The sequence below is a fragment of the Podarcis erhardii genome, assembly GCF_964252035.2.
Source record: "Podarcis erhardii genome assembly, chromosome: 12".
Classification (NCBI taxonomy): Eukaryota; Metazoa; Chordata; class Lepidosauria; order Squamata; family Lacertidae; genus Podarcis; species Podarcis erhardii.
This window is the reverse complement of record NC_138513.1, coordinates 19,020,583-19,039,629: the sequence shown is the minus strand read 5'-3', so window position 1 is coordinate 19,039,629 and position 19,047 is coordinate 19,020,583. Positions and strand designations below refer to the sequence as shown.

Genomic DNA, 19,047 nt, shown 5'->3' with positions numbered 1-19,047 from the left:
GAGGAGGAAAAGTTAGAAATGTTGTGGCCAGAAGGGTTTGTAGTTACGGTACTTCTGAAGGGACGCGCGGTATTCGGAGGAGGATAGTTAGAAAGGCATCTGGTTTGGTTGTGTGTATGTTTTGTTTTGTTTTAAACTGACCTTGATTTAGAACTCAACCCTATGAAATGTTTTCTCCATCTCTTCCACGGGCAATTTATAGGGGGGCAGGTGCTCCCCCTCATTGTATGAATGCAACATCCAAAAGCATGGCGATTTTTTATTTGTAGAAATAAATTCTGCCATTTACATTTGTTTTATAACTCGATGCTTGCCAACAAATTCCAGTAATGGATTGCATATTGAAACAAAAACAAAAAACGCGGGGAAGGAGGAAAACCAGGACACTGTGTTTAGAAAATGCCCTAAATCCGTTTGTTTCTTCTGGATAACGTGCCAAATTCTGAGCCTGGTGGGATAATTCCAGAGAAACTTATGCTGGAAACAACTTAGGCCAGGTTTGGGTCTTGGGAAAAGGCATTTTAAAGGAGAGCTGAGATTGCCTCTTCATTTGTAGTGGCTCCTTATGAATGAGGGAAACCTTATGAATGAGTCAATATCTTTATAGCTGTGCTTTAAGTATTGCCAATATGAAATGTATTATACTTTCCCAACTGTTAAAACTGGGCTATGCTAAGTGTGGCTGCATGGAAAGTTTTTAGTCTCTCTCTGTTTGAAGGAACATTCCCCTGAAGTTATACCATCTTTGAAATTTCATTTATTTTTAGATCATCCAGACTTGGAACATATTGATCCAGCAGTATTAAAATATTGTCATGCAGCAGCTGCAACTTGTATAGTAGAAGCTGGAAAGCAAAAAGCTGACAAATCTGCCATAAGGTACTCCCATTTTAAAGCCCTTCACAGGGTTTGAGGTGTTTTAGTTTGTTTTTTAACACCATCCATTGCTGTAAATCTTCCTGCTTGAGTTGTACTGGCATTTAGGCTAACACATCCTTTTGGTTTCCCTTTTAGTACTTATTTAGAAGACTGTAAGTTTGACAAAGAAAGAATTGAACAATTTTGCACCGAATACCAGGTTTTCAAGCCTATTTTATTATTTTTTTATTCCCATATTCATATTTTATTTGTTCTGTAGAAGATGGCAAACTTTTTTCTCTTCTTTGCAGAAAAATAAAGATACCTTGGAAATCCTATTGGGAAGGTATGTCAAAGGAAGTTGTTTTATTACTTTAAGGTTACAAACTGAAACAAACTTGCTAGGGAGTAAGCCCCATTGAATACATCAGAACTATATGGCTAGAGTTTTGCTATTAATTTCAAATGCACCTTTAAAGTTAATATAAGAGGCTGCTGAAATGGATACAGTGGCGAAAACATAGGCACAAGTTATCAAGTTGAGATAATTTGCACCCTTAACCCACTTTTGAAATACACTATTGATCTATGGAACAGTCACCTTTTTATGCCTGAAATGTGTGCAACAGCTTTTTCATTTAGCATAATATAACCTAATAAGAAAATGATGATTGTGTTCTTCAGTATAGGCAGATGTCCGCTGCATATAACTGATGTTTGTTGGCGTTTGGAATATCAGATCAAGGTAATTTAATAAGGGTACTGCTTTATTCTGGTTTCTTTATCTGCTAAATTCTGATACATTTTTTTCCTCTTCCCTTATTACTTTAGACTAATCAACTTCATAAAAATTATCGCCCTGCTTATCTGATGACCTTAAATGTTGAGGTACTGCACCCATTCTTATGCTTTTCCTCACCATCACTGAATTAAATATTACTTCAGGTTTTGCCAGATGTTAAACTTCTAACATTTGGGATTTTTGTTCCTTTAGAACAGTGACTCAAGATCTCAACCGGACATTAATTTTAGTTGTTCTATGGAGCAATTACAGGTATTTCTTCATATGTTTGTGCGGGCGTGACCATTTCAGGTGTCAGAATGAAATTTTCTATCAGGAATCCACCCAAACTAAAGCTTGCAAAAAGTGTGTTTATTAAACTTGTTACTTTATAATTGTTTGATTATGTACCTCAACAAATTGAGATTTCAGATTAACCCACATAGTAGCTATGATCTTGGAATCACATTTTAAGGGGGTTGGAGGGAACTGTTTCAAATGTAATACCTGAGAGGAAATTCACTTTCTGCAACTATATACTGTGCATTAATATAAAGAGTGCAACTTGCATTGACTTTGGCTAAATTGGGTTTGTGTAAATTGTTCAAGGATGGTAAACTGAGCTCTTTATACAAAGAAGTTCACATTGACTACAGCAAGTACCGTACTAAACAAAACCTAACCCAAGCATTAAAAAGTGTAAAATTAGGTAAAGATTGAGAAGTTGAGCAAAAGAAAAGGGTTACAGGTTAATCCTGGGAATTATTTTAAAATAAAAATTAGTTTTACATTCCATATTAAATTGAAATTTTAATCCATTGCAAATAAGTAAATATATTTAGGAATGCAACTTGAAAAAGTTGATGAATTAATTTAATTGTTATATTAAACAGCAAGAAAGATAGCAAAGTTGTCTCTGTCTTTTGATACTTTTTATTTAATTTATTACGGTCATTTATATTCTGCTCTATATAAATCCAAGCACTTTCATTTAAAAAATTATGTTATTAGCACAACATTTCTGTTAAGAATGTTCAGTATCTACCCTTAACTAAAATATGACAGAAAGGCTGAATGTTTCTTAAAGATATAAAATAGCTGACTTGTAGGCATTCTTCTCAAAGTGTTAGACACCAAGTTTTCCAGATGTAAACTTGATCACCTTTGAAGACAACATTCACAGAACTAACATGTTCAAGTAACCCACTATGTACAATGAATTACTTCTTTTCTAAAGTTCTTACTTCATGTTTTAGGATTTAGTTGGGAAACTAAAAGATGCAGCTAAAAGCCTAGAGAGAACAACTCAGCTGTAACTGCAGACCTTGGCAGACTATTGGATCCAAGAAGAAAAAGAAATTGTTTCCTAACAGTTTCATCTTTGAACATTAATATGATTACTCCTTGTTCTTACTTCATTTGATGGGATTTTGAAACGCATTGGCTGTACTGAAATGGAATGCCTACTTTCTAGCCAATGTTTCATGTTTTGTATGTTTGTACAGTCAAGACTGTAGCATTTTTAGTATCATGTCTAATGGGAAAATGTTTATTTGTTAGATAACCAGATAATTGTTTTCTTCTTTTTTCCCTGTCGCCTTGTTAAATATCTGCTCCCTGCTCAGTCTTGTCCTGTCTTTAAAAACAAGGCTTTATTTCCCATTTCTAACCTCTAATAAAAACAGAGAGCAAAAGCAATAGAGAGTTGATCTATTTTGTGTGCCACATCTATCAATAATAATGTGTGTTGATTGGGGGACTGGAGGGATGGTTGGGTTCTCCTGAGGGTCCCCACTATGGAGTCAACATTCCAAGAGTAACCTTCTCACCAGCAAAGATCACTTTGAAGGGCTGTGAGGCTCTGAACCTAAGGAGGCCTTCATTGTGTTGTAATTAAGTAGTCAGTCGTCTTGAGTCTCATTTTGGTGAAGTCACGTTGCAGCTTTTTGAAAAATAAATAAATAAATTGGCGATTCACACGCGAAACGAAACTGTCATGCCTTCATCTGTTTTGACCCGGATTTACTTGCTTAAATATTCAGTAGTTTATGTAGATAGACAATAGCTGGAGTGCCCTTAATTGCACCAGTGGGTTTCTTTTCACTTCAATGCAGTTGAATGGCTATAGATGGAATGTGACCAGCATTGTCTCCACAACTTAAAACAAACAAAAAACAACTCCACCCTCGCCCCCATCTTACAACGTGGGCAGAAGCTGCTTTCCCAGTTGGTAATTATACACCCCCGGCTGGGAAATGGGTAGCGAGACAGCTCTGGTTTACAGCGAGATCCATGATCCGAATTCCCGTTTTTCCTTTCATCTTCCTTGGGCTCTTTATACCATCGTGGAAAGGGCAAGAGGAAACTGCCCACCTGAGAGGGAAAACACCCGTTTGCTACTCTTTGTTGGGGAGTGACAAAGAAATAGACCAGCGTTTTCTGTACCAAGCCCATAAGAACCTGGAGTGTTCAGTTTAGGATAATGAAGCGCCCACCCTGCACTGGAAATCTCAAAATGCAAAACACCCATTTCGCACGTCATGAAAGGTACTTTGGGAAGCGGCAGGGAGGGAGAGAAACCCACCAATTTAGTCCAAATTTTGCTGCTATAAAAATGACACTTGTGCTCCCTAATGGGTTAAGTATCCCATGGTGAATTCTCTCCCCCACCCCCGAAATCTTCTGGAGCTAGACGTGGTGAGTCCACCTGAAGAGATCCCTCCCCATAAGTAGAACCATGTCCGCGTTCATGGTGGCAAAGGAACGGATGAAAGGCAGAGAAGCGAAGTGCCGAAGACGCTGCCCTCACCTCCTGGCTTAGACTCTTCCGTATTTCTTATTCGGGGGAGGGTCGCACGCGCAAGCGGGTCCTTTAATCTGCCTTCAACCGGCTTGGAGAGAAGAGAGATTGGTAAACCAAACCAGCATCCTCCCATCCCTTTTGGTTCACACCATTTATCGTTGAGATATTATTATTATTACTATTATTATTCTTAGCGCGGGGTGGGGAGGAGGAAGCGAGCTTGCAGTGGGAGGCACCCGATCCGCGACTGAGTGAAGCCGGCGCCCCCCTTTTCCCAGCCTGTTTTACACCCCGATCCTAAACTTCCAAGCTCCGGGTTTGGCACTGGGAAGAGAATCCGCGAGTGGGTCAAGTTCCTCGGTGCTGCGGTTACGCCAGGGTCAGTCTCTCCATCCCTGGTGGAATCTGAGAGCTATTTTTGATTATAATTTATTTATTTTAAAAATGAATAAATGAATGCCTCTACGCGGGTTACTCTTCGCTTCCCATTATAATCACGGCGTGGAGGAGAATCCGATATGCTCTCTAACCTTCCATTTCCCTGCGTCCTGTAGAGAGGGAGACAAGGTTGGCAACATGGCATCAGAAATAACACACACGAACGGGTCAAATGGCGGCGAGGAGGGCGCTGCCCCAGGTTTGTCTACCCCGTGTGTGTGTGTGTGTGTGTGTGTGTGTGTTGGACGTTTGTGTTCCCAATCCCTGGCCGAGGGAGACCAGAGCGTGGCTCTTTCCCCGGCGTGGCAAGCAGCGCAAGCCACGCACCCGGGTTGGGAGTGTCCCCTCCGACGTCTCCCGGGTGTGCCAGTCTCCGCACGACCCGCGTCCTTCTCTCTTTGGGACGTGGGGGGCGGGCGTTCTCTTCCCAGCTCCTTTTCGATGGCTGCGTTTCTTCTGAACATTTGCCGAGAAAGGGACGGCGTCCAACCGCGTCCAGCCTTAAAGGATCGCCTGTGGAATGGAAGGATCCACACGCGCCGCGACCGACCGACCGACTACCTTCGGGGCAAGGAGCGCCTTGCGCTGCGTTTTGTTCTCAAGCGACGTTCACTGTTGCGAATAGCGCCAATGTTCCTTCGCCAGAAGCCGCGGCTGAGGCGGGGGGTGCCTATTGGTTCCCTGGGGAGCCTCTTCTCCTCCCCCCCTCACTCACCCACGCACCCACCCGCAGCGCCGGGCTGCCTGCCCCCGGGCCGCGCCATTAGGTGGGATTCTGCCGCTGCGATCTGCGGAAGGAAATCGTGCGAGCTGCGCGCGAGACAGCGAGGGAAGCGGGGAAAGTGCGACGAGGAACGCCTGCGAGGCAGCGACAGGGTGGGGGAAGGGAGGCAAAATTGTGGTAGGGAAGGGGTGGGGTGGGGGGGGGGTTCGCGGGAGACATTTGTTGCCTCAATGCGATCATATTTATCGCCCGTGACGAAACGTGAGGTGGCAGAGCTGGTGTGGAGAAGGGAATTGATACGACGGATAAAGGCGGGAAACGAGACGGCGTGTTCAAGGCCAGGCAGACAGTTCGCCAACCAAGGGGAAATGGGTGGTTTCGCGGGGCTGGGGGGTCAGGAGCGCTCTTAAAGAAAATAAGAGGTGAAGGGGCGGGAGGGAAACCTCGTGTATCTGAGGAATCTCAATTGGGGTTGTGGAGGGAGAAAAGCCCAGGACGAGGGTTGAGGAGTCTGCGATAGTCCGCGAGGGCACTTTGGGTGGGCAAAAGAGGCGCGGGGATGGCGAAGTCAAAGCCGCGCGAGAGGGAACCGAAATCAAGGAAGGAAATCGGGATCGGGTCCTTAGAAGGAAAGGAAGAGAGAGAGACAGGCCTGGAGAAGGGGGGGGAGGGGTCAGTTTTCAAACATTTCTGCGGTGTATATAAATCGTGAGACGAGAATGGTAAAAGTGGAAGGCGAAAGGAGGCAAAGACTGGGGGCGCTGGATCGGAAATACCAGGCGGAGGAAACGGGGGTCGCGTGGGGAGGGTGGGGATGGGCAGGGCGGGAAGAGTGTTGGGACGCACCGAAGAGAAGCAGCCGTCTACAGACGACGCGTGGATCGGATGCCAAGGCGGGAAAATATAAGGAAACGAGGGCGGAGGTGGAAGCGCAGAGGCGCAACTGCGGGTTAGTTCGCCTTGGCCGCACGTTGCACTTCCGACACCCACGAGACCTGAAACGCCTTGGCTGCGCAAGTCTCCTGTCGCGTCGCCAAAGGTCTTGCCCACAGCAGCTTGGGAGCGGCAGGGGGCAATTTTGGGCGCGGGCAACGACGGCGGAGGATCGCCGCGTCTCGTGCGCGCGGCAGGGAAGCCACCAGACGAGACGCTTCGAGGACAAGGGGACCTTGCTTTGGGCGCCACCTCCAGATATTAAAATGGTGGGCTACGGAGTTGGGGCCACCGTCGCGTGAGGAGGGAGAGGTGGCAGCAGGCGCAAAGAGCGGAGCAGACAGGTTTAGATGAGGGGAATGGACTAAGCCAAAAGGCGGCAAGCTTCAGTTTATTGTGCCCTGGGGCGGGGGGCGGGGGGCGGGAGACACACACACACACATCTGTATTTAAGGAGTAGGTAGAAGTCGGTCAGAGAAGGAGCAAATATAGAAAAGAAAGAGGCGATAGCGGGGGGAGGGGAAGCAGAGAAAAAGAGGTTCGTGTGTGTTGCTGTTAAGGCAGAAGAAAAGAGAGAGAGATTGCGCGTGTGAAGAGACAGGGGGTACAAAATGTGGGGAAACGAGAAGGAACGGGCAAAGCGACTCTACCAGCGTGGAGTGGGTGTGTTCGGGGGAAGAAATTGAATAATACATTTGTGTGTGTGAGAGAGAGAAGGGGGGAGGTGGAACAGGCGGCAGCGGCGGCTCAGCAGCAGCAGCAGCAGCAGCAGCGTGAGCGCGGTGGAGAAAAGGAGGACTCGGCGAAGTGTGTGTGGAGCGGAGGGAGGCGGAGGACCAGGCGGAGTGCGGGGAGGGGGAGGGGAGGGGAGGGTGGCGCGCGGGGAGGGGGAGGCGGCCGAGCCGCGGGATTGGGTCACAGGGAGGCTGACGGGCTCCGACTACACCGACACTAATTCCCAGGCCACCCTTAAGGAATGAGGAGCCCCACGTGATCCTGGCGGGGCGGGCGAACTCTGAGCCATTTTGGGGACGGTGTCAGTTTCCACTGTGTGCCTTTCAGCGTTGCATTTTCCACCAGCAGCAGCAGCAGCAGCCAGCAGCCCCCTCCTCGCCCGCCACTCTCCCTCCTCTCCCCTGGCTCCCTCCACAACTGTGAAATAATCACAATTATTTTTTTTCCTCGTAAAGGGGGAAAAAAAAGGAGGAGGAGGAGTGGGAAGGAGGGAGGGAGGAAGAGCCTCCCTCTCGGAGGGGCCGAAAAAAAGAAAGAAAAAGCACAGCAGAGGGGGAAAGAGATTGCGAGGCGAGTGGGTGAAGGGGTGGGGGGGGAGCCGAGGAGGAAAAGAAAGAGCGCAAGAGACAATGGGCTGGCGGAGGAGGAGAGGCAAACCATCCGGATTAGAAAGATTTTGAGATCCCAGCACTGGAGCTGCGCATTCAGAAGGAGGTGGGGAGAGGCAGAGAGAGGAGGCGAGGGAGAGCGAGGGCTGCGGGGCGGGGGGAGGCCGAGCCAACTCCTGGGGCGGCGCAGGGATCCGAGGGCGAGGGAGGGGGCTCGGTGGCGGAGAGGAGCCCGGCTGCGGGGGAGCGAGCAGGAGCTGAGCTGAGCGCGGCGGCGGCGGCGGCGGCGGCGGCAGCCCTGCGCTCATTGCAATTGACAGCGTCTGCAGTTCATTTCAAGATGGCCGCTTGGCTCACATTCATTTTCTGCTGAGCGACTTTTAACTTTCATTGTCTTTCGGGGCGGTTCGGATCGTGGCCCGCCGGCTCCTTCTCGCGGGTACGTATCCCCGGGCGCGGCTGCCCGCCGGGGGCCGGGGGGCGGCGGGGCCTGGGAGGCGCTTTCGGGGGGCTGCGAAGGGGCGCCAGCCTTGCTAGGTGTCCCCGGGCTCTCGGGGTGGGGAAAGCGCTGACAGGCTGCTCCATCTCCGCGCAGCCTCCGCGCCCGAGCGCCTTCGCCCTCCGCGCCGGGACCCGGAGAGGCGCGGCGGCGGCGGCGGCGGCCCGTGCACTGGCTGGGGCGACGCCCCCCCTCCGGCGGATTTCGGTTCCTTTCCTCCCTCGGCTCGCCGCTAGCCCCTTCCTGGGCACATGGCCCCGCAGGAGGATATTTCTATTTTCAGCCCCTGCTCGCCGATCTCTCTGGGGCTCCTTTGTTTAAATGCAGATTTCGATTGAACGCGGGCGGTGCATGAAACCTGGCGCTGCCTGGGTCAGGGGACGGTGGCTGCCTGGCCAAGAAGCGCCTCGCAGGGGGTTGCAGGAGCCCCGCAGAGCCCCCATCTTATAGGGATGGGTCCCCCCCGAGGGGGCGATCCCGCTGCGGGGCTGGTCGCGCTCAGGAGGGCTCTCCCAGGAATTTTATTAACTTAAGTTTGGTGGACCCCGGTGTGGGACTGGATGGCTCGTAAGATGGCGGTTCTCGCTCGGCTTGCAGCTGGGCGCTTTTTCTCGTGTGTGCGTAAAATGTTAAAGTTTCTGCGCTTTGGGGACGGGAGGGCAAAGCTGGGAAATTAACTTCGGGGGCACAGGGGTTTCTGCGTTAATGCGAGTTTGCCCTGTGCAGACGGAAGAGATTTGGGGAAGCTGAGGTGCTGGGACTTTGCAGGATCTTCCAGCGCGGCTTTCTTATTCTCTAACTGGTTTTCTAGCCCCTTGTCCAGCAGTCCTTCCAAGCTGGGTCAAGGCAAGTTTAGTAGCAACGACTTGCTAGTATGCGAGGTGTGATGGTTTTGCTCCTGGCGCGAGAAACCGAGCACACGTCCGCCTAACCTAGCTTGGCCTAACTTAGCTTGACAGGAGAGTCCTGGCAAAAAGAGTTCAGGAAATAAGTCGGGGCCATCAAATCCTACGGGTAAAATCCCCCTTTGCCCCCAAACCTGGGAGAGACAGACATGTGGTCAGAACACCTCCATGGAGTTCGTTGAACCTCTAACATTTTTCTTGCCTCCAGAACTCAGGAGCACAAGACGCAGCTGAGTATTGGGGGAGAGTTTGTTTGGAAATGACCCTCCAAGGAGGAGGAACACACTCTGAAAATATAATATGGGGCGGGAGGAGAATGGGATGCGTCTGTATGTGTAAGGGAAGACTTTTGCTGGAAGTTGGCGGATTCTGTGTGTAGCCTCTTAACCTTTAATAAGTTTGGACACCGCGCTGGCTGGGAAGGAACCAGATTTTGAGGTAGCAGGAAACCAGCTGGAGAGTCCCATTTGCTACTTTTAGGAGCTTGGCTCTAAAGGAGGAGGATTTCTGCCACTGAGCACATTAATTTCTTCCCTGGAACCCGCTTCCCTCCCGCACTTAAAGATGGATTTCAGCCAGATATTGGGAAGAGAGAGCACGGATCTTATTGGCAACACATGTGGGCATGCATGCCTTCCAGAATCGGTTTTCAATCGATTGATTGATCGCCATCAGGATTTAGGTCTGTTGCAAGAATTCTAAGGGCTCAAATACATGGCAGGTGAAGGAAGGGCTATCTGCCTGTGTGGCTGTTGGTGCAAAGGGTGCAGCTCTGCTTCATCGAGGCTTACCTGGTCTTTGGGTGACTCCGCTCCCTTTTCAGCTGCCGGCGCAGATGTTTTGTGCTCATTCACGGGGTACCGTGAGCCTTCAGAACTAGGGCTTGCCCCTGTATTTTGAAGTAACCCGCGCATGGCCTCCAAGCTGGCTGTCCTAGCAAGCTTCGCCTTCCCCTTGTTTGCACGGTTGAAGACTTGCCTGGCGAACGAGAGAGCGCCTGGAATAAAATATATTCGCTCGTGTTAAAGGTCAGCGTTTCTTGACTGTATGCACGCCGATCTTAACATAAGGAGGGGGCGGGGAATGAGAAGTTGAAGCTCCCCTCCTGGAGGAGGAGTTGGCGCGTTTGGGAGTGAAATGCTCTTTATGTTTACGCGTGCAGTGCAAACTGTGTGTGAACAGAAAGGGGGGTGCGTGTGCACACGTGTGTGCTGGGTGGCGTCTTTCACTGTTGTTCTTCGGTTCAGTTTGCTGGTTTTCAGACCCCGGATTTCAGAGATAGCTTCGACCATGCCCTGGGGAAGAAGGCTAACTTGGGTCATAAATAATATGCGGTTAAGGGAAAGAGCTTCGACCAGGAAAGCTTCACGGCTGTTGGGAGTTTTCTTTCAGTTAGGGAGTCTTTTGTGAAATAAAACATGTTCGTCTCTTCCAAAAGATTAGGTTGCTTCGGTGGGTCTCAGCGCTGGAGAAGAATTGTAAGGCGGCCGATTAAAACAGCCACCTACTTGCGCCAGTTGTGAGATATTTAGGATTTCTTTCACGAATAAAAGGAGGGCTGGAGAGACTGGTTTAGGTCACCTCAAGAAGGAGTCTTCCTCCTGGCTGAGGGCATGGAGGGAAATCGCGGTCAAGAAGCCAAGAGCCGAGACTGGCGAGATCCAAAAACTCCAGGCTGCTCCTTTGTTGGAGAGATCTTGGGAAATTCGCACACAATGCATGGGAGCGCCCAGCCTCGCTGCCACCCTCGAGTTTAAGGCCAAGGCTCGCCCCTCTGCCCCGGGCCTTCTTCCCTTTGGGGAATTTGTGTGTCTGTGTGTAAGAGAAACATTTCCCCCTGGTACAGCGTTTGCTTCCCTCTCCCCAGAGAAGGAGCTGCTTGCTTGCTCAGGTTGTCTCTGCTGCTGCCAGTCCCATCTCCTCCTTCCTCCGAGCAACGCGAGGGCTTTTGCTCTTTCCTTGGCCAAGTTCGGCTGGGATTGCGGGTTCTTTGCAGGGAAGGTTTTCGCCTTGGTTGCGAGGGCATCTGCTGAGATCAGGGACCTTAACCTGGGCTCCGGGGCGGCAGGCGCCTTTCCCTCCTGCCCGGCTGTCTCTGGAGCTGGTGGCACCGTAAATTGCTCTGGTTCAGCAACCTCTGGAAATGACATTCGGGCCACTGTGCTGGTCTGGGACGAGGTGCGGATTCAGATGCGCGACTGGGCTGCCGCCAGCGACGGTCCAACTTGGAGCCCCGTCCCGGCGCAGACACGGCTCGTTGGAGAGGGCAGGAAACCGGAGGCTGAGCTGCTGCCGCTTCCTTGCCCGGACTGAGTCGACGTGGATGGAGGCCCCTGTGAGGAGCTGCCGAAAGGGCCGGGAGGAGCCTCTCTGCTCGGCCTGGCGCACACCCCGGCGCTGGCTCAGGCCGCCCCCGAGGCCTCCCCCTCCAGCGCCGCTCTTGGCCTCCTGCCCGGCCCCTTGGCGGCGGAGGGGAAGGAGAGGAAAGGACCCCTTTCCCGGCCCCCGCCACGCCCCCTGCGCCTTTCCTGAGGCTGCACCCCGCCCCCCATGCGCACCCCCGTGTCCTCTTCTGCCCACCCACCTCCCCCCTCCCCTCCCGGGTGCGGCACACCTAGATCCTCACAGGACTCTCCCGGGCCACCTTCCTGGGCGCACTTTCTCTCTCCCTCTTTGCTTTCTCCGCCACCCCCCTCTATTCCCTCTTTCTCTCCCCCCTCCCCTCCCCCTCCTCCTGGTGCTGCGCTCCGGGCGGTGGCAGGATGCCAAGTGTAAGTGTAAGTTGCTATAGCAACCCCCTCCAGAGCGCGGTTCCGAAGGCGCCGCCGTCCCGAGCCTGTTGGGCTGGCGGCAGCGAGGCAAGCGGAGCCAGGCGACGCGGGAGAAGAAGCCCAGTTCCGCCGCGGCCCGATCCCCTCCTGCTTCGCCTTGCCCAGCCTCGCCGATGCCCAGCGGCCCTGGTGCCAAGGTGCAAGGAGCAGCTCCCTCCCTCTCCCCCTTCTTCTTTCTTCCTCCTCCTCCTCCGCCCCCTCCCCTCCTCCCCCCTCGCCGGAAATGCCCAGGGCAGCGTCCGCAGCTGCACCGGGATCCGGCGCCTCCTCCTCCTCGTCCTCCTCGCCTCTCCCCCGATCGCGATCCTCAGCTCCGGCAAGCGCCACCGGGGTGCCCTGCTCGCCGCGGGAGAAGGGCCCCGAGAAGCCCGGCACCCGCCGCCGCGCCAGGCCAGGCGGGCAGGTGGGCACTGGGCAGAGAGGCAGCCCCCGCGCGGCGCAGCCCCTTCCCTGCGCCCGGGCCTCCCGCTTTGCATTACAGTTCCTGCAGCTCGCCAGCTTCCCGCCGCCGCCGCCTTCCGAGTTACATTTCCGAGGTTTCTTCTCGTCCTCGAGGAGGGGCGAGCGGGAGGCCGGGGCTGCCTTGCAAGCCAGGAGGGGTCCGAAGGGGGAGTGGAGGTTGCGTGCGCCTCGGAGACGCTTCCCTCCCGCACTTAAACGGCCCTCCTGTGTGCCTTTCAGAGCTGCAAAAATGCATCGCACCACCCGCATCAAAATCACCGAGCTAAACCCCCACCTCATGTGCGTGCTCTGCGGAGGGTACTTCATCGACGCGACCACCATCATCGAGTGTCTGCATTCCTGTAAGTACCGTCCGGCTTCACACGTGCCCTTAGCCCTCCAGGGACGCAGAAAAAGGCTCTGGGCCAGCGACCGCCCACCCCCGCCAGCCTCTGATCCCTCGCAATAAAGGTCCGCTCCCATTTACGTGCGGTTGCCAGTAGCTCCATAGTTTTGTAAACATGCCCTATATATCTTTAAGGGACTCCCTCCGGCTCTCTCTTTGCAGCTCCTTCGAGATTTGGCCCCCTGTCCAAATAATGGTTACCTTTGCTTGGTGGCTCCGGGTTTAGAAAAGTCTCGTTACTTCTTTTAATAGCTGGAAACCTCGCCTTGACCGCTGATCAAAATCTTGCCTCTTCTTTTCTCTCTCTCTCTCTCTATTTTCTTATAGTTTGCAAGACGTGCATCGTGCGCTACTTGGAGACCAGCAAGTATTGCCCTATTTGCGATGTCCAAGTTCACAAAACCAGACCCCTTTTAAATATAAGGTAGGCGAGAGACAACTGAACTGCTGCGTTTCATTTCAGGTGATAAGTTCAGAGGGTAGCGAGGCTTGCGCGCTTCTTTGGATTGCCACCTCTTCATCACATGTTGGGATCTGGCTGGAGGTGTCAGTCTGCAAACTGAAGTTCATGTGTGTGAAGGTGGAGGTGGCATTTAAGTCCTGTGGCTCCTTGAATTCCCTCCAAACCCAAACCCCAGCTTCTTATATGTTTGTGGATACTTACTTTATTCTTGCCTTGCCTGACCAAACTGCAAATTATTGTCAGTTCCAGCTAACCCATCCCCCTCATATATTGTGCTGGTGGAGAAAGGCAAAAGTTAGATTCATTTCAGAAGTCCTCCTTACTTAGCTGCATCACCCTTTGCTGTTTAGGGATGGCATCTCTTGATTAGCTGCATGCATTTTAGACAGTAACACTGTGGCAAGTAGGTTTCCGTAGACAGAATTGTTCCCCACCCAGGCAGATAAGTATCTGGTGTAAAAGACTCCTGTCTAAACCATTTTTAAATGTTGCGGGAATTTGGGCTGACCATTTGAATCTGTTAGAAAATACTCTTTCTTTGCTTTGGAAAGTGAGGTGCAGTTTGGATTTTAATACTGGCACCCTTCTAAATTTGAGCTTCCTGGGATTTTATATTTCAGATCTGATAAAACCCTCCAAGACATTGTCTACAAGTTAGTGCCAGGCCTTTTCAAAAGTAAGTAAGCCCTTCTTAGATTAAGTGACGACCGCAAGCACTATCTTGTATGAAAGCCAGAGTATACTAAATGACAAATGTGTGTTCTCACTCAGATGAAATGAAAAGAAGAAGAGACTTTTATGCTGCTCATCCGTCTGCTGATGGTAAAAGCTTCAATATCTTTCTTTTGTAGACATAAAACTGTCCTCTTACTCAAAAGCTTAGGTTGTTAAAACATTTCCCCATCTATTCTTCCCCTAACATTTCAGTGACAAAATACGGCATAATTAATTTAAAGGTTTTTAATACATGCTACAGAGAGTTATCTCAGTATTTGCAGAAATAATCTTAGCTGTGAGAGAGATTCCCCTCTTGATGAGGTTTGTTCTCATTCGAATTTAAAGATGTAAATCACTGTGGAAATTTCTGTGCAGCTGCCAATGGCTCTAATGAAGACAGGGGCGAAGTTGCAGATGAAGACAAAAGGATTATAACAGATGATGAGATAATAAGCTTATCCATAGAGTTCTTCGACCAAAATAGGCAAGTTGTGAACACAATAATTTACTTTTATCTGCACATTCTTAGATAGCTCTTCTTTGTTATAATTGTATCACTCTTCTTCCCAGACTGGAACGGAAAGGAAATAAAGAGAAAGAGAAACCCAAAGAGGAGGTAAATAACTTTTGCTTTCTTTGGAATTTAACAGACCCCTTCTTTAGAAAGTAGTTTAGATTATTTGTTTGCCCCAGCTAGATTAATAGTTATTTTTATCCCCCTAAATAAATTAACACTGCAGGCAGCTATTGTACAGACATTTATTGTTTCTTCTTGGCAACTAAAATTAAAAGGGAACTGATTGATGGTCCAAAAACTTTTGTTTCCTTCTAGTTTTCTTTACCCAAATTTTTTTTGAGGAGGAAACTTGTCATATATTGTAAATAAACCCAGGAAAATGTATATTACTACATTTTTACTCTCCTTAATTAACTGTTCTGCATTTTTGTTATTTTGATTTAGCAGTTAGCTTCTAGTTTCCAGCTATGCTTATGTATCTCTACTACATTTACACTGAATTCTTAATTATATGCATTATTTTTTCTCCCTAATCAAACACCCTTACCAGGTGAATGACAAAAGATATTTGCGCTGCCCTGCAGCTATGACTGTCATGCATCTGAGAAAGTTTCTCAGGAGCAAAATGGACATACCCAATACTTTTCAGGTACATTTTTTGTTTATTAAAGGGGTGATAGTGGTAGAAGTTCCAGTAAAATCTGGGCTCCTGGCATTTAATTTAAATGAATGCTTTTTACTTAAAAATGTATTGCCACAAACTTACTAAGCAACACAGTGTACCATGTAAGCTAGTGGTTTGCTTTGGTTTATATACATAAAACAAGCTGTTAATGTAGTCCTCTATTTTCAGAAACTGGAGAATCAGATAAGTATCCCCCAGCGTTTTGCTCTGTGCTGTCAGATCATAGGTTGCTTTGTGCTTGAAAGATCAGAGCCTGCGCAGCATTTTAGACAGTCTTTTTCATGCTAAGGTTGCTCAATAAGCCTTTGCCTAATGGCTTTCACGTCTGGGTTATTAAAAAAAACCCCCAGCAACCACCAAAACTCTTAAATAAAAGACTTGGAAGTATTGGCTCCTTAAGGGCCGATCAGCAATCCCACTAAAGCCTAGGACTCAGGAAAGATAAATTCCTCCATCCCAACAAATGTAAGTCTAAGTACCTGGATTTAAATCTTTGGTTTATTTGGGTCAAGGGGCTTAACTCTTACAGTGTCGTTTAAATTTGGAGCCAGGTGGATATTTATTTGGCGTGCACGTTGATGCCGTCGCTTCCTCCCTACCCATGTAAAACGAAGCTCAATTGCATCTCTCCCCCTAGATCGACGTCATGTATGAAGAGGAGCCCTTGAAGGACTACTACACGCTCATGGATATTGCCTATATTTACACTTGGAGAAGGGTAAATAGGGCAGGGGGGAAGGCTTGGAAGCCCCTGCCTTGAGCGAGGGGGCGGACCGATGGGGAAGAAGCGCCTCCTCTGAGGACGCCCTCCTCTTATTTTATTTTCATTGCAGAACGGCCCCCTCCCTTTGAAGTACCGGGTGCGACCAACTTGCAAGAGGATGAAGATCGGCTGCCACCAGCAGGATGGGCTGAACCACAGCGGGGAACTGGAAAGTGACTCTGGGAGCGAGAAGGCGAGCAGCCCCGCGGGAGGCGGCCCGCCCTCCACCTCCTCCTGCTTGCTCAGCCCCGGCACCCCGGTGCAGTCCCCGCACCCCCAGTTCCCGCACATCTCTAGTACTATGAACGGAACCAGCGGCGGCGGCAGCAACCACCACCCCTCCTTCAGCAACAGAGCCCGGAAAGCCTCGGTCAACGGCTCTTCTGCCACGTCTTCGGGCTGACGCGCCGAGCGCCTCTGGGACTCCAAAAATCTCCACCGTTGTCTCTTTTAGACCTGCTCTGTCCTGTCCCGTCTCCTTCTCTCCGTGCCACTCAGCTTTATAGATGCTATCCCCTCGTGTGACTGTCCTCCGAATTGCTTTAAGAAGTGAGAGGGACGATCAGCGAAACCTCCCACACGAACCTTAGATATGGGAACTTTTGGATATTAAAACGAACCTCAGCTGTTGTGAAAACAGGGGGATTTGAGCTTTGAGCGTCTCCTCTGGACCGTGGATTTAGAAAGAGGAGAAGGAGGTGTTTCTAAAGGACTAGCAACGCTATAAGCCCGGATAAACTATAGAGGAAAAGGAATGCTTTTTTGTTTTTGCCACATCCTTCGTGGTTTGGACGGGATTCTCTGGAAAATGGATGCATATCAGTAATGGGATCTAGTTTTTTGCTAACCCAGACTAACTTCTACGTTTAAGATCTCCGTTGTTAATCGTTATTTCACTGTTTTGTAAAACTGCAGAAAGCAAGTGGATTTCCCCGCCACCCCACATCTTAATATTCTTCAACAAAACCGGATTGGAGAAAAAAAACGCATAGAAGAACTATGCATCAATGTAGCCATGTCACTGTGAACAACAATTTCCTGCTTTATTAGCCAGTTTTATTTTCTTTTATTCTCTCTTTTTTAAAAAATGTGTTTCACCCATAACTTGCCTACTGCAGCACAGAAAGGATTTAAGAACTGGGGGAAGGAGGGGGGTGAGAAAAGAAAAACGACAGAACAAGAAAAAAATATACTATTTCACTTTTTACAACCTGTATGCCTGAAGGCGGGTATTGCCGTTTATTTTACTGGCTTGTTTAAAGAAGGAAAAACAAACGAGGGGGGGTGGGAACCACATTTTTTGGAGGATAAGAATCAGGTGGCATTTTGCATTTGTGCAACATTGCCACGTTCTTATTTGACAAAACAGGAAGCAGTATTGTATGATATATTTATAAATATTATAAAGAGAATATTGTGTTTCTCGCACTCTTGACGCGGTGGTTGCGTTTCCCTGGCTAGCTCGGCCCTTGGCGACGCCTCTGCTTAGCTCCTTGCTGACGAAGCAGACACCAGCTTTCCCCCCTAGTGACGCCTGAAGGCTGCGGGGTCGCAGGGAGCAAGCTCAAACCGCGGTTAACCCGGAAGCAATTGGCCATCTCGAAAGGGTTTTACGGGCTTTGTCTTGGTTCCAAGTAGTATTTCGTTTCATTTCTTACTTTTTACAGAATGTGATTTATTGTTCCAACGGTGCAGTGGGAAAGGATTCAGGAGAGCAGGAGGCGACGCCAGGAACGCGAGGGCGCATTAACTATTTCATTAAATTTTATTATTTGGTGTGATGGGTTTGTGTTTCCACCCTTAAAATATAAAAAAAGCACAGGAAATCACACAAGAAGCCATAAGATATGCGGGAATCTATTTGATTAAGTTGTTCTTTCTTAAGAAATCAGCAAGTTGCTGGATGAAGGCTTTTAGTCTAAATTTGTTTTAATATATATATATCTGTATGTATGTATATGGTACAGTACTAATTTGGTTAAAAATGAACAGGTACTCTGATATTTCCAATAAGCTGCGGGGAATCCCTTCTTCAAGGCGGGCCTCTGAAGGCGTTGCGTTTGGGAAAAGAAGGACTGTTTTAAAAGTTAAGCGTTGTGAAGAGCCCCCAAATACTTTTCAGTTTGTGCTTTGCTTTTGGTCAAACGTTGTGTGTGTGTGTGTGTGTGTGTGCGTGTGTGTGTTCTTCACTCACCAGTTACGCATTCGTGAGGGTGGTTATCCTATATGACTATTGTTTTCATGTTTGTACGGGGAAATTGTAGCTAAACATTTCATTGTCTCCAGTCTGCGAAAGAAGCACAAATTCTATTGCTTTGTCTTGCTTACGGTCATTAAATCATTACTTTTGCATATACCCCGTTGCTACTTCTTGTGACGTTATATAGTCAATGTTTAAGGGTATTATTAACTTTTGTATGCCTCCAAAAAGAGATCCGGAGATCATGTTCACCGGTTTTAACACTTAAAGTTTAACATTCAGCTTAACTAAATGGAACTTGCAACCTATGAAGTTTGTGGTCCTGTACACGCGCTTTCCTGGGAGATAGCGCCAAAGATCAATAGAAAGCAAAGGGACTTCCTTCCTTCCTTCCTTCCTTCCTTCCTTCCTTCCTTCCTTCCTTCCTTCCTGGTAAAAGTAGTTTGGATTGGGTTGTGAGCGATTGTAGTCCTTCAGCTGCTAATGTAAATGTGAGATATATACTTTCAAGTAATGTCTCTTTCAGACTAATTCTTTTTTTCGTGATAGACGTAGTCACAAGCACAAATTCAGTTTTAGGTAGTCGAATAATTTTTTAGTTGGGCAGATCAAACCAATCCAAAAAGACATTCTGAAAGGGGAAAACGCCTGTTTCCAATGATGATATAAAATACAGTTTGAGAGAATAGGATCCCTCTCATGAATCAGATCGGGCTTCCATGGAAAATACATAGACACAC

General features: G+C 48.9%; 1 protein-coding gene across 1 annotated transcript in view; it reads left to right on the top strand.

Moving 5' to 3' along the window:
* LOC309352956 (polycomb complex protein BMI-1) overlaps positions 1–18,463 on the top strand; it is a 19,816-nt gene extending 1,353 nt beyond the window's left edge. Inside the window, exons 2-18 of the mRNA XM_081881781.1 lie at positions 768–879; positions 1,015–1,078; positions 1,170–1,204; positions 1,543–1,603; positions 1,690–1,746; positions 1,853–1,912; positions 2,896–2,951; positions 7,579–7,842; positions 12,797–12,918; positions 13,290–13,386; positions 14,046–14,101; positions 14,197–14,247; positions 14,518–14,626; positions 14,713–14,758; positions 15,210–15,308; positions 15,982–16,062; positions 16,178–18,463. Coding sequence (XP_081737907.1) covers positions 768–879; positions 1,015–1,078; positions 1,170–1,204; positions 1,543–1,603; positions 1,690–1,746; positions 1,853–1,912; positions 2,896–2,951; positions 7,579–7,842; positions 12,797–12,918; positions 13,290–13,386; positions 14,046–14,101; positions 14,197–14,247; positions 14,518–14,626; positions 14,713–14,758; positions 15,210–15,308; positions 15,982–16,062; positions 16,178–16,510 — 1,703 coding nt within the window. The 3' untranslated portion in view covers positions 16,511–18,463. The remainder of the gene's footprint in view (positions 1–767; positions 880–1,014; positions 1,079–1,169; positions 1,205–1,542; positions 1,604–1,689; positions 1,747–1,852; positions 1,913–2,895; positions 2,952–7,578; positions 7,843–12,796; positions 12,919–13,289; positions 13,387–14,045; positions 14,102–14,196; positions 14,248–14,517; positions 14,627–14,712; positions 14,759–15,209; positions 15,309–15,981; positions 16,063–16,177) is intronic.
* The last annotated feature ends 584 nt before the right edge of the window (positions 18,464–19,047 follow it).